Genomic DNA, 13,476 nt, shown 5'->3' on the forward strand with positions numbered 1-13,476 from the left:
TCGAAAGAATTCAGCTGTCATCAAATCTGAGGAAAAGTTGAGCAACTGGGCTGCAGGAAGGGTGGTAAAGAGACCAGCTCCAAGCCAGCCCCCGGTGGTGACTCAGCTCCCAGCTCTCCGTTTCTGGGTTTTTTAGTTCAAATCCTTTCTCGAGGGTCTGAAAGGCCATTGGCAAGACTGTGGACTTGGCTTCCCCTGAGTCAGGCATTCAGTCCTAGTTCAATGGGCGAGGGGCGGGGGGTGGAGTCCCGTGATTCAATCGTGAAAGCCTGGGGTCAGAGCCCCTCCATGCGGGGGTGTAAAACTTCTCAGAAAAGTCGGGAGGGGCAGACACCATTAAAATGACATTTAGGGTCCTGTCCAAACTCAGGGCTCACTAATTCTGAGTCAAAAGTAATTTCAAGCAGATGCTGCTCTTCATGTGGTTTAAAGAGGGCAGGACTAATTCACATTCAGCTGAAGGCACATGCTTGAATCAAAGTGAGGGGCTGGCAGAGGGGAGAGCAGGGCCATGAGAAAAGGCAGTGGGTGGGAAGGGAGGAAACGCAGCCCATTGGTGGGCTGCCCACTGAGACACGCACATCCGGGATAGAGCCCCCCAGGGGCTGAATCACGTTACACTGCATGTGGGTCAACGCAGGTTTTTTTCCATGCAGTTTTTTAAATAAACTTTTAAATTTGAAAATAGTTTTGTATTTACAAATAGACTGCACAAATAATGCAGAGTTCCCATATACCCCTCACCCAGTTTCCTCTATTGTTAACATCTTACACCACTACGGTACATTCTCGAAACTAATGAACCGATGTTAACACGTTATTAACTAAACTCCATACTTTATTTGGACCTCATTTGGTTTTCCCTATGTCATTTTTCTGTTCCAGGATCTCATCCAAGATACTGGTACTGGTTTCTTGGGGCTGCAGGAACAAATTACCACAGATTCGGTGGCTAAAAACAACAGAAATTCATTCTCGCACATTTCCGGAGGCCCTGAGTCTGAAACCAGCAGGGCACGCTCCCCCAAAAGGCTCTAAGGAGGCCCCTTCCATGCCTCTCCCACTCCTGGTGGCTCCACGTGCTGCCTCGCTTGTCACCATCGGGGCTACGTCCTGGAGGTGGTCACTCCAGTCTCTGCCTCCATCATTTCTCAGCCTTCATTGTGCGTCGCTGTGCCCGTGTGTCTCAAATCTCCCTCTCCTTTCTCTTATAAAGACACCAGTAACTGGACTTGGAGCCCACGCTAAATCCGGGATAATCCCATCTTGAGAGACTTCATTACAGCTGTGAGACCCTATTTCCAAATAAGGTCGTATCCACAGGCATCGGGGCTTAGGACTCGGAAGTATCTTTTGGGGGACACAGTTCAACCCATTACAACATCATGTCACGTTTAGTCCTCATGTCCCCTTAGGCTCCGTGGGGCTGGGACAGTTTCTCTGACTTTCTTTGCTTCTGACGACCTGGACAGTGTTGAAGAGTTCTGGTCAGGTATTTCGCAGACTGTCTCTCAATTCGCGAGTTTGGCTGATGCTTTTTTTGCTCATGGTTAGACTGGGGTTATGGGTTTCGGGGGAACAAAACCACAGAGAGGAAGTGCCCTTCTCAACACAACACATCAAGGGCCTGTGTCATCGACTGGACGTCTCAGTGACGGCGTTAACATGGTCACTTGTTTCCCTCTGTGTACCAGGTTTCCCTGCTGCAAAGGGACCCTCTTACCTCCCCCGTCTGCATACTGTGCTCTGTGGAAGCGGCCACACAGCACAGCCCACACCTAACGGGGGGAGTCATGTTCCACCCCTTGAGGACGGAGTGTTTGCATAAATTATTTGGAATTCTGCTGTTGTCCGTGCAATTTTGCACTCACACGAAAGGCAAGGTTTCAAGAATTCCTACTGCTTTTTCCAGCTCCCCTTAGAGCATTTGAAATACAGGACAAATCCTCTGAGTAGACATTCTGTGACGAATTTCCATTAACAGAAAATACGGTAGGGTGGAGCTATTCAAAGCACGGACTGGTGGGGTCCGCGGCCGTTTATCGGTCTGTAAGAATGTGAGTACAGAAGTTGAAAGGGACATTCAGAAACGTCATAGTAATGTGACAGAGTAATTTTAAGGTTGTTGAATCTAACAATAAAGAATTAGGGCTTGTATGTCACATGCCGTTTTTATTATTATTGTTGTCCCAGTAATTCATTTTTATTGTCTTTTATGCAGGTATTAGTGCAGATCAAATTGGGGGGACAAAAGGCCTTTGGCACAGAGGGCAGGAGAAGCAGAGGGTGGAGCACACTGTGTGTATGTGCAGGCTCTGGCCCTCCTGGCTGCCCCCTTCCCCTCCTCACCCACACCTGCATGCGCCCCTTGCTCCCTGGACAGGAGAGTAAGGCCTGGCCCCCCACAGGGCCGCCATCCGGGCCTCACCCCGCTGAGCTCACGGTGTGACCTCTCCCTGAAGAGCACAGGCGCTGACCCCCAGTGCGAGAGCACCGGGAGACGGGCCTTTGGGCGGTGAGCAGGGTGCGACGAGGTCGTGAGGGTGGTGCCTCCATGATGGGACTAATGCCCTTACAAGAAGAAACACCAGAGCACTTGCTCTCTCTCTCTGCCTTGTGAGGGAGGACACGGTGAAGTGGCCATCCGAAAGCCAGGAAGAGAGTTGTCACCAGAAACTGACCATGCTGGCGCCCCGATCTTGGATTTCCAGCCTCCAGAACTGTGAGAAAATAAATTTCTGTCTCGCCTTGCTGAACTCCTGTGGGACAGCGTTCCACTGGACACTGATTTGGGAAGAGCTGTGGGGAAGGCAGTGGGGGAGTCTCTGAATGTAGGAGGAGGGGCCGCTGGGAGAAAACACCTGTCTGGCAGGGTGACCATGGGGGACTCGAGGGCCCACCCAGAAGGAGGCAACTGAAATGCTGGGGTGAAGGGAAGGGTGCAAATGAGACCCAAGGCCGGTCATAGAGAAGACCAGGGTACTGTCTGGATGTGGAGGGGAGAGAGGAGGGGACAGAGGTGACACTGAGAATCCACACTGTGGGAGGTAGGACATGGGGGAGCAGAAGGGGCGAGGGGTGGGGGGCAGCCTTCATCTACTCACACATCTGCTCAGTCTTTGCCCATCCCTCCCATCCCCCCCCCCCCCAGTTGTGCGGCTGAGGTAGGTTGGAGCCCTGTGGCTTCTGGGAGGAGAGGCCTGGAGAGGGAAAGGCGGGACGGCTGCTTCCTGGGGAGGCACAGAGTTCTGGTTCTGTCTGCGTTATGCACACGTCGTGTGGTTGTAAAATCGACAGCAGTTGTCTAAGGCCTCGGGGCTGAACTCCGGGCTGGTGCTGCAAAGAAACAAAAGGCTGAGCTCCAGGCCTGGCTGGCTAGCCACTAAAGGCTGTGCAACCCTGGGAAACTTGCTCCATGTCTCTGGTCCATCCTTCCTCCCCAAGTTGGGTCCTCAAGCCCCACTTCCTCCTCCCCTGGCCCCATCAGCCACAGCCATAACATCTGTACGATGTGCTCTGGTGTCAAGGCATCCCCCAGGCCCTCGGGCTTTCCGTATCCCATCCCTGTCAGCGTCCCATAGCCCCCGGCCCAGGCTCTCACCTCTGGAAGGCATCACGGCAGCACTGGTACACCTCAAAGCTGCTGCTGCTGAGGATCGTGTTCAGGAGGGCCGTGCAGTTGACTTCAGCCCCCCTGGGCACATAGAGGATCCCTGTGCAGGGAAAGTGGCTGGTGGGCAGGGCCAGGCCCCAGCCCAAGGACTCCCAGAGAGCCCAGAGCCCTGCCCCTGGCCCTGGACCAAGGCCAGTGGGAGAATCAGGGCTGCCAGTGTGAGCCCGCCAGCCCTGCACTCACCTGCCACGCAGGCATTCACTAGGGACACGCAGGCGCCCGTGCAGAGCGCCCGGAGCACGATCTGGGAGAAGTCGCTCTTCCTTTGGGGGACCATGGAGGCTGCAAGAGGACAGGAGTGCTCAGGGCCAGGAAGCTGCGTGCCCCTCTGCCTGGGCCTCTGCAGCCTCCCCTTCCTCCTCTGGGTGGCCAGAGGGATGGATGCCGTCCTCCTGATCACCTGCTGAGTTTGGGAGCCCTCCTTGGCTGGAATTGGCCCGTAGCAGCACCCCATCCCTCCCCCCACACCATCAGCGGCAGATGAGGCAAAGAACGTGAGTTTGGAGTCAAGTGGACCTGCGATTAGATACAGGCTCAGCCACTTACTAGCCGAGTGACTTGGGCCATCACTTCACTTCTCCAAGACTCAGTTCCCTACTCTGTAAAATGGGATGGTTACACCACCAGGCGGGGGACTGCAAAGAGTGGAAATGTTTCTGTAAAGAGCTGAGAGCTGCGCAGAGCCCTCCTTCCTAGGCCCCACCAGGCCTGCTGTCCACCGTGGGTGTGGGAACTGGCAGGACAAAGCCCCAAGGGATGGGCCAGCGCCACACCTCCTGTCTCTCCCCAGACCCCTGAGCCAGGTTTGGCCTGCAAGGCCAAGGTGCCACCCTCCTGGGCCCCCAGCAGCAGAGAAATTATGGCATTCTGGGGCTGGGAGGAACCTCCCCAGCCATCTTTTTCAGGCCCTGCCCTAGACGAACGGGACACCTGAGGCCTACAGATCCCCAGGAGGTTGTTTCAGAGGGAGGTCCTCGCCTCTCCAGGCTGCTGGGGAGGCCCCCACAGACTCACTCAGGCCTCCCAGCATGATCCCAATGGAGCTGAAGTTGGCAAATCCGCAGAGGGCGAACGTTGTGAGGATTTCCGCTCTGACCTGAAAATATGGAAGACAAGTGAGGAGGGGCTGCGCTCTGCCGGGACGGCAGCACCCCCAGCACCCTGGGTCCCTGGCCCTCATTTCACCCATGTCCTACGCGTCTCTGACCTTTGACGCGCTCAGGGCTGCCCTTCCCCACCCTTGCATCCTAAGTCAGCCCAAGCTGCATCGCTTCCCCCACCATCTGCCCTTCCGTCCCTTCATCTTAATTGCCAGCCTTTCTGGTCTGATTCTGGCTCGTCCTGCACCCCGCTTCAGCCCTACCAAGCTCGGTACCCAGGGGCGCCTGCGTGCTGTCCCTGCCCCGCGCTCTGCAGTGCTGCCCTGCTGGCTCCCGAGGATGCCCGTCATGCCGCGAGAGGAGGCAGTGCGGCCTAGTGAGGACAGCAGGGGACTCAGAGCCCGACCGACTTGGGTTCTGGGCTTGCCCCTGCCTACGATCAGGTCAAGCAAGTCAGCAGCCTCTTGGAGACTCAGTTTCTCCATCCAGAATGTGGGAATCGCAGGAGCTGCCCCAAGGACCATCTAATGTCCGGGAAGGCTCAGGCCCAGGGGAGGCATCAGGCAAAGCAATCCCCCTTCCCCCTCGCTCTGAATGGCCAGTTAATTTCTCAGAAGGAAGAGCGAAGAGGGGAACACTTGGGAAAAAACCCCCTCACGCCATATACAAAATTAATTCTAGACCATCGAAGCAGATAAATATTAATATTTTTAAACATCAAATAATGGAAAATACAGGATAATAATGATTATAGTTACAGGTAGCATTATTACTCTCATTTTGGAGAGGAGCAAACTGAAGTTCAGAGAGGTTAAGTAACTGAGGAAGTTAGAAGAAGAAGGCAGCTGTGTCAGAATTTGAACTTGGTTCTGTCTGACCCCAGAGCTCACGCCTTTAACTACTTAACCATATTGTTGCAGGAATTTAACACCAGATTTCTGGAGTGGAGATAACTTTCTAAGTTTAGAAATAATAGAAGAAATCACAAAGGAAAAGATTTGGGGTAAAATTTGTGTTAAAAGAAAAATCCCTGAATACAAAATGAAGGGGGGGAAAAAGACTAGGAAAAATATATGTAGAAAATATAACTGAAAAAGGTGAATGTCTTAAAGCATAAAGAGTTTGTAAAAACTGATGGAGAAAATGCTAAGGCACCTGCATCCTGCCTGCTCACTGACAATCCCCATCCATACGGCAGCTTGAGTAATCTTAGAATGTCAGACATCAACTCTTCCGGAACTTCCTACTGCTCTTAGGCCGGTTTTGCTCTTTTATGATTATCACCTGCTCAACCATGTTCTCCAGACAAGTGCTTTTCAACCTCAGGGCCTTTGCACATGCCTCTTTCTTTACCTGGGATGCTTTTCCCAGCTTCTCCTCGCCCTTCTCCTCCCTCCAAATCGGGCCTAAATGCCACACCTCACGGAGGCCTTTTCTGACCAGCCCAGCCAAGGAAGATCCCCTCCCTGTTTCCTCTTACTGTTTCCTTCAGAGAACTTACCACAAATTGTGGTTATTTTATGTTTTATTCCTTTGCTTTCTTGGGTTTTGCCTGTGTCTTTCACTAGGTACATGCAAGCTCTATGACCCCAGGGGTCACGTCTGTCTAATTCCCCTTTTTTATCCCTGGGACCTAGCAGAGTGCCTGGCCCCTCAGAGGTCTCAACAAATACTTGCTGAAGGAATGAAGTTCGTAAAAAAAGATCCCAGAGGAGCACACCATCCACTATCTCTAGAGGAGACAGTGAGCCCGGAACTAAGGGTGAGGAGCAAGGGGAGACCTGGACTTTTGATCCCATACAAACTTTTTTCTTTTTTTTTGGTGAGGAAGATTAGCCCTGAGCTGAGAGCTGTGCCAATCTTCCTCTACTTTGTATGTGGGATACTGCCACAGCACGGCTTGATGAGCAGTGTAGGTTCACGCCCAGATCTGAACCTGTGAAACATGGGCTGCCGAAGTGGAGCATGCCAAGCTCAACCACTACGCCACCGGGCCAGCCCCCATTCAAACTTTTTTAAAAAAACTAAAGAGTACCTTCCTTTACAATTTAAAAAATGATTTAAAAGACATAAAAAAATATTTCACGTTAAAAGTTCCTAAGAACCCAAGAAGTGCAAATTAAAACAATGAGCTATTATTTGCCCATTAAACTAGCAAAACTTTCTGAAGAGGCTACTCCGTGCCGGTCAGTGTGTGGTGACATCAGCGCTCATGGGCACGGCGGGGGCAATTTCAGCTGCTGCAACCCTTTGGGAAAGTTGCTGGCAGCCAGCACACAAGGACTCAGGCCACGTGATTCAGTCATCCCACATCAGGGACAGCTCCTGGGGAAACGCTCAAGAGGAGGGAAAAGCTCTGTGCACAAAGCTAGTCATTTCAGCGTTGTGTGTAACAGCCAAGAATAGAATTTACCTGAATTATCCATTATCCATATAGGATCCATATGTCAAAAATGATACATATGTCATAACAGGAAGAGGGAAAAAAGCCAGCTACAATACAGAACGATACTATGATGACAACTATATAAACTCTTTAAAAAGAACAGAGGAAAATGTATGAGACAACAATAGCTGTTACTTTAGGCGAGATGATGGGTAATTTTTTCTTTCTCAGTGACATTACATAGAGCTTTTCTTCTTTTAGAAAGGTTCATTTTATAGAGCTTTTATGGTTTTTTTAAAATAAATTTTAACAGAAAGAGCCGACCTCTGAGCTGAACTGAATCCGGTCTACTGATAACAGATGTGGGGCGGGCTCCCTATTTCCCCCTCCAGGCTTACTGGACATTCGCATCTGTTCCTCTGGGGTGGACATGGCAGGTGTCACACCGGGTTTCCTACAGGACAGGCAGCATGCAGCGGCCAGCCCAAGGCCACGCAGGATGGTGGCCCATCTACAGCTAGACCTCAGATAGCTCCAACCAGGCTCCTTGCCCCAACACAGCCTCCTCAGAGGCCTCAAGGAGGATGGCTGTGAAGCCTGGAGCCATCTTGTTCCCAGGGCAGTAGGGCGTGGGAGGCTGAGTGCCACCTCAGTGTGTCTCTGCCAAGCCCAGGGAGCCAGGGGAGCAGCTGCCAGGGGGCCTCAGGAGCACTGTGTCACTCCCCGGCCACAGGGAGGGGACCGGGACACTCACAGAGATCCACTGCTTCTTGGCGCCGACCCACTCTTCAGCCCCTGCCAGGCGGCGCTGCTTGTACCGGGACAGCTCCTGATAGGCCACAAACTCGTTCAGGAACAGCTTGATTCCCAGCAGCTCAGCCACCACTGGGCAGTCCTCCCAGGCCACGCCCATTAAGAAGGCCACAGGCCGCAGGATGTAGGAGCAGATGAGCTGAGACACAAGCCAAGAGGAGCTGCTGGGACCAGAGCTGGCCAGGGCTCTGCTGGGTGTCCACCCACCACCGCTCACTGTGGGGACTGCCCCCTCCACAGGCCAAGCAGGGCGGCCTGACTGTACCTGGAAGCTGAGCCCCTGGACGTCCACCATGTCTCCCAGCCAGGAGAGGGCGGCGTTGATGAAGGCCAGCACGGCCAGGAAGGCGATCAGGTTGGCTGCGATGTTAGCGATGACCCTCACCGAGATGGCGGCCCCACTGCTGGCTGCTTCTAAGAGGTTCTGAGCTTCTCTGTTTGGGGAACCAAGAGCCTTTGTTATTGGCCTGTCCCCACAAACAGCAGGGGATCTCTTCCTCTAGGCTCAGAGAGGAACCTTGGACAAAGTATTTCAGAGCTGAGGGTCCTTGTTGTCCCTCTGAGACCCAGAGAGAGAAAGGGACCGTCCAGCGCTAGAATGAAACCCAGATTTCCTGCGCTGTCCAACATGGGAGCCATTAGCCACATGTGGCTTCTGAGTGCTTGAAAGGAGACTGACCAGAATTGAGATATGTCGTAAGTATAAAACACACCAGATTTCAAAGACTTAGTACAGAAAAAAAAAAGAATGTGAAATAGCTCATTAAGAATTTTTTATATTGGTGACATGTTGAAATGACCATAGTTTGGATATATTGGGTAAATACTCTATTCAAACTGCCTGTTTCTTTTTACTTTTTAAAGATGGCTACTAGAAAATTAAAAATGACAGATTTGGCTCCCGTTCTATTTCTACAGAGCAGTGCTGTTCTAGACCTTCAGAAGGCGTGAGGTTGGGGCCGCTCATTGTGTCCCCAAGCACGTTTGTCAAAAGTGCTGCCTCTCCAACATTTTTAAAGGATTAAATGTTACACAACGGTTGTTAAGACTGTGAGGAAGAGATGTCAGGAGGTGAGTGAAATCAAGGACGGTGCCTGATATGTGATTGACATGCTGGTGGTCAGAGCTCGAGGCATGTAGAGAAGGTGGCACAGAGCCTTTGCATGACCCTCCTCAGTACCCACACACCAGGCCCCAGCCCCAGGAAGTAGGCCACTCTCCCACGCCTTGACTGGTCCAGTGTTTCCTGCTGGCTGGAGACGGGAAATTAAGACACAAGGACTGGAATCTGCGTTTTTGCAAGAGGAGGCACAACCAGGGCAGTGAACAAGGAGAGGTGAGCCTGGGCTTGGTGGAAGACAGTGACGGGCAGAGATAATAGGACCGGGGCCGCCCCTACCCCTGCCCCCCTGCAGGCCCTCCTCTGTGCTCACCCGTAGGTCAGTTTCACGCCTTCCTCACTCCTAAACTTGGACTCCTCCACCTCGGGGTAGACCAGCTTGGACAGGGCTAAAGCACAAGGGGCGGCCATCACGGAGGCGGCAATCAAGGAGGCAGCATCGATCTGCAAGAGCGAGAGTGGGGGTTATGGGGAGATGGTCAGAGGACACGTTGGGGCCAGGGAGTGCAGCCCAGGGCGGCAGGGGCCACATGCATTCTGCCCACTGGTGTGTCATCATCATCAGTACTGCTGTCATCGCTATTGGTAGTAACAATACCTTTGATGCATAGAGAGTCACAGGCCGTATGTACGGAACCTCAGGTTTTCCCCTCATACTTCTGTAAGTTAGGCAGAGAAAGCAGTGTTATCCCATTTGACGGATGGGGAAACTGAGGCCCCGAAGGATTAAATAGGACTTGCCCAAAATAAAGGGAGAGAAGGGATTAGAACTCATCCTGTCTTTTGGCTCCAAGTTCAAGGTTCTTCCTTCCCTTCTAGGCTGCCTCCCTTTGACCACTAAGCTGAGGGCTGGTTCACCATCGGCTGAGGGCTTTGCGATGGTTTCAGACAAAGCTCACAGAACCCAAGAGTTGGGATGGATCCAAGAGGTGACCTAATTCAACCTCACAGTGTAGGAATGTCATCTGTAGGATCCCTCCTTGAAGACTTATTGTGACAGGGAGCTCACCACTTCAAAGCAGCCCCTCACACCCCCTCCCGTGGTCTGAGAGCTCTTTATCAGGAAATCTGCCTCCTACAACAGCCGCTCTTTCGCCCTGCGCCTGTCTCCTGGAGCCATGCTGTGGAAGCACTTCCCAGCCAGACAGCAGAGCAAGCCGAGACCCTGGGAGTCTCGCTTCTTGGATTTTTATCCTCACTGTGGCCCCAAGCCCTTTGCTTCCCTGTGTTCTTCCAGAGATAGATGGGACCCTTTTTCACCACTGTTATTTACCAAATGGGAGAATTAGAACCAAACATCCAACGATGGGGAATTGGCCAAGCCTTGTCAAGCTGCCATTGAAAACAATGGTTACCAGGGACTCACAATAACGTGGGGAAATGCCCACAAAATTGCATATAGAGCGTAACCACAACGACAGGGAAAAAACAAACTCCAAAACTATGTATAAAAGAAGATCAGAAAGAAACACACCCACATGTCAACTGACGGTCTGTCGCTGGCTAGTGGGGCCAGGGTGATTTTCTTTTATTTCTGCTTTTTTGTATGTTTCTAAATGCCCACAATGACATATATTGCTTTTCTAAGCAGAAAAGTAAAACAGACTTCTCCTTAAAGTTTGTAGTAAACCAACTGCAGTTCTTAAATTTTAAGTAAAAAGGAAAAAAAGGAGGGGAGGTAATTTTAAGTTACCTGTTCAGTCTAATGAAAGCAGAGGGCTGAACAAGTTCATGAAAGTACCAGGAGCTGCTGCTGAGGACCCAGGCCTGGGAGACCCTCCAAGGCTCTGAAACCCATGGAATGTCCTTCTTCTTTTAAACCCCATTTGTTTCTTTTCTTTTCTTTTTTTTTTTTTTAAAGATTGGCACCTGAGCTAACAACTGTTGCCAATCTTTTTTTTTTCCTACTTTTTCTCCCCAAATCCCCCCAGTACATAGTTGTATATTTTAGTTGTGGCATGTGGGATGCTGCCTCAATGTGGCCTGATGAGCGGTGCCGTGTCCACACCCAGGATCCGAACCAGTGAAACCCTGGCCGCCAAAGTGGAGCACAGGAACTTAACCACTTGGTCACGGGGCGAGACCCCATGTTTCTTTACAGTGATAAGCAGAAACCCCTTAAAACATGAGCCAGCACCAGCACCCACCTCCTGCGCCCCCGTCCCAGGCACGGGGTGTGCAGGCCCCGCCCCTTGTGGGAAGGAGCCAGCCCCGGGCAGGAGTCCTCTCCAGACTCTCCGGGTGGGGCTTCCGGACTTTGCTCGCCTCCTCCTTGGCTGCCCAGCTCCAGTGGGGACTGTGCCACCTCTGGATTCTTGGGGTTTTCTCTCCACCAGCCAGGGCCCTCCCTCTTCCTCCAGCTTGGAGGTTCCATCTGGTTTGTCAACTTGAGCCCCAGAGGGGAACACACCCTGCACTTGTTGCATTCCAGGACACTGCCCTCTGAGTGGGCCAGCCGTGGCTACAGCCTCAAAGGCCCCAGCCCATCATTTCGTGCTCATCCTGCAAAGAGCTGAGTCCTGCACAGGCAGGGCTCCCTGGGGCACTAGATCGGCCCACACATGGCCTTCCCACTGCCGGCTACTCCTCAGGGCCCTGGCATCCCCCAGCCCTCCTCCAGGCACGGTCAGGAATGCCCTCTGTCTCAGCATCCCAAGGCCCGCTCCTACCCAAGGCCCTCCTCTCTCTGCACAAAGGTGTCCCATGTGGAGACGGATGGACGGTATGAGCCCTCCATCTGAATTTTCAAAAAGACCTTTACTGAGAACGGAAACAAATCCAGAAATCCAGGCAACTATCAAGCATAAATTGGGCCAGCTTCAGAAGGATGGATGTTGGAGAAACAATTACCACTTCTCGAACGCAATGCTAGTGTTTTCTCTCTATTATTGCATTTACTTCTTAAAAGGCTGTGGGGGGGGTGGCGCAGCAATTCTGCCCATTTTACAGATGTGGAAACTAAGTGGTAGACTTGCACTTGGCCCTGCTCAGGACCTCACAGACTCTGTCCCAGGGGCTCCCAGTCTTGCACAACTGATTGAGGAACATCAGTGGCTGAGCCCCTCAACACCACCCTGCCCAGCCTGTGTTCACAGCTGGAGGCACACAAATGGATCTCCTCTCATGGTGGCCCCTGAGCCTAAGGGGTGGGGGGAGAGACCAGTTTCTGGCGTTAGCAGAGAGAGCTGCTGCCTGCTTTAAAGGTTTTGAGAAACATGATGAAAAGGGAGATGTACATGGAAACCACAATGAAAGGATTCAGTCGAGACCCCTGGGACCCCAGACCAGGAGAGACGGTCTAGACCAGTGCTGTCCAATACAAATAGAACGGGAACCACATCTGTGATTTTACATTTTCTAAAGAAACAGGTGAAATTAATTTCAATAGTGTATTTTATTTAACCCAATATATCCAAAATATTATCTTTCCACCCATTAATCAATATAAAACTTACTGATAAAATTTACTAACGTTTTTTTCCCTAAGTCTCACAGCACATCTCATTTCAGACCAGCCGCATTTCAAGTGCTCAATAGCCACGTGTGGCGAGTGGCTACCGTGTCAGCGCAGGTGTAGAAATATCCAGATATTAGCAGTCGGGGTGAGGGTGGGGGCAGGGCAAAGAGAGCCAGAAGTTGAGTAACAAACAGAAAGGAGGAGAGAGCAAGAAAGATCTTTCTGGAATTCAGGGGCTGAGGGCAGAGCCAAAAATACAGTGAGGAACTGCCTGGAGAAAGGAGTAACAGGAGAAGGGGAGAGGGTAGGGAGGCAGGGCTGTGGGAGAAAGCCCTCGGGCGGCTGCAGTGGCGGCCAAGAGCCATGTGGGGGCAGAAGAGAGCTTCTCTCATCCCAGACTCATGCCCATCCAGATGCTGCCAGAGGCAAGAAGGGAAGGCAGGCCTGTCAGGTGCTTTTCCCCTGGGCCAGATGTGGGGTAGCTGGGGCTTCCATTCCAGGGGCTATGAATGGAGACCCAGGGCCACATGGTGATCCTGGTGGCCTTGGCACATTCTGTGGGGCTAAAGGGAAGGGGGTACCCAGGCCCCTTCAGTGGGGAGGCCCGATGACCTGGGGCTGGGCCTGGACTCTGACCTGAGAAAGGGAAGGAAAGGAGGCTGAGCTGCGAGGCAGATTGTGGAAAGGGGAGAGAGTTCCTCCAGTATTTTAGCGTTAAATAAGGCAGCCACGCTTCTGTGGTAGAAAGAACACCATTCATTTAACTGGCTGTGGGATCCAGAGCAAGGTTAAGACAGGGAAAGGCCCTAAGTCCCGAAAATATTATGGCGTCCTCTCCCCTAATACGCCACCGTGAAAAAAGTTTCAGGAACAGATCCGAGTCTCCATTTTCGAAATCTCAAATTCCTCCCCAAATCAGTGGGTGGG

General features: G+C 52.1%; 1 protein-coding gene across 3 annotated transcripts in view; it reads right to left on the reverse strand.

The window, feature by feature from the left end:
* Positions 1 to 675: 675 nt before the first annotated feature.
* Positions 676 to 13,476, reverse strand: part of SLC28A1 (solute carrier family 28 member 1) — a 48,359-nt gene continuing 35,558 nt past the window's right edge. For 2 of the 3 annotated variants that reach the window (XM_014842626.3, XM_014842624.3), the window contains exons 13-19: positions 9,406 to 9,536; positions 8,238 to 8,406; positions 7,914 to 8,111; positions 4,688 to 4,769; positions 3,857 to 3,955; positions 3,602 to 3,713; positions 824 to 3,336 (exon numbers count right to left, since the gene is read on the reverse strand). In XM_014842626.3, coding sequence (XP_014698112.1) covers positions 3,264 to 3,336; positions 3,602 to 3,713; positions 3,857 to 3,955; positions 4,688 to 4,769; positions 7,914 to 8,111; positions 8,238 to 8,406; positions 9,406 to 9,536 — 864 coding nt within the window. In that variant the 3' untranslated portion in view covers positions 824 to 3,263. Of the gene's footprint in view, positions 3,337 to 3,601; positions 3,714 to 3,856; positions 3,956 to 4,687; positions 4,770 to 7,913; positions 8,112 to 8,237; positions 8,407 to 9,405; positions 9,537 to 13,476 lie in introns of all 3 variants that reach the window. The other variant, XM_070494733.1, reaches the window with a different exon arrangement.

This window comes from Equus asinus, chromosome 2, assembly GCF_041296235.1.
Source record: "Equus asinus isolate D_3611 breed Donkey chromosome 2, EquAss-T2T_v2, whole genome shotgun sequence".
In the NCBI taxonomy this organism is placed as follows: Eukaryota; Metazoa; Chordata; class Mammalia; order Perissodactyla; family Equidae; genus Equus; species Equus asinus.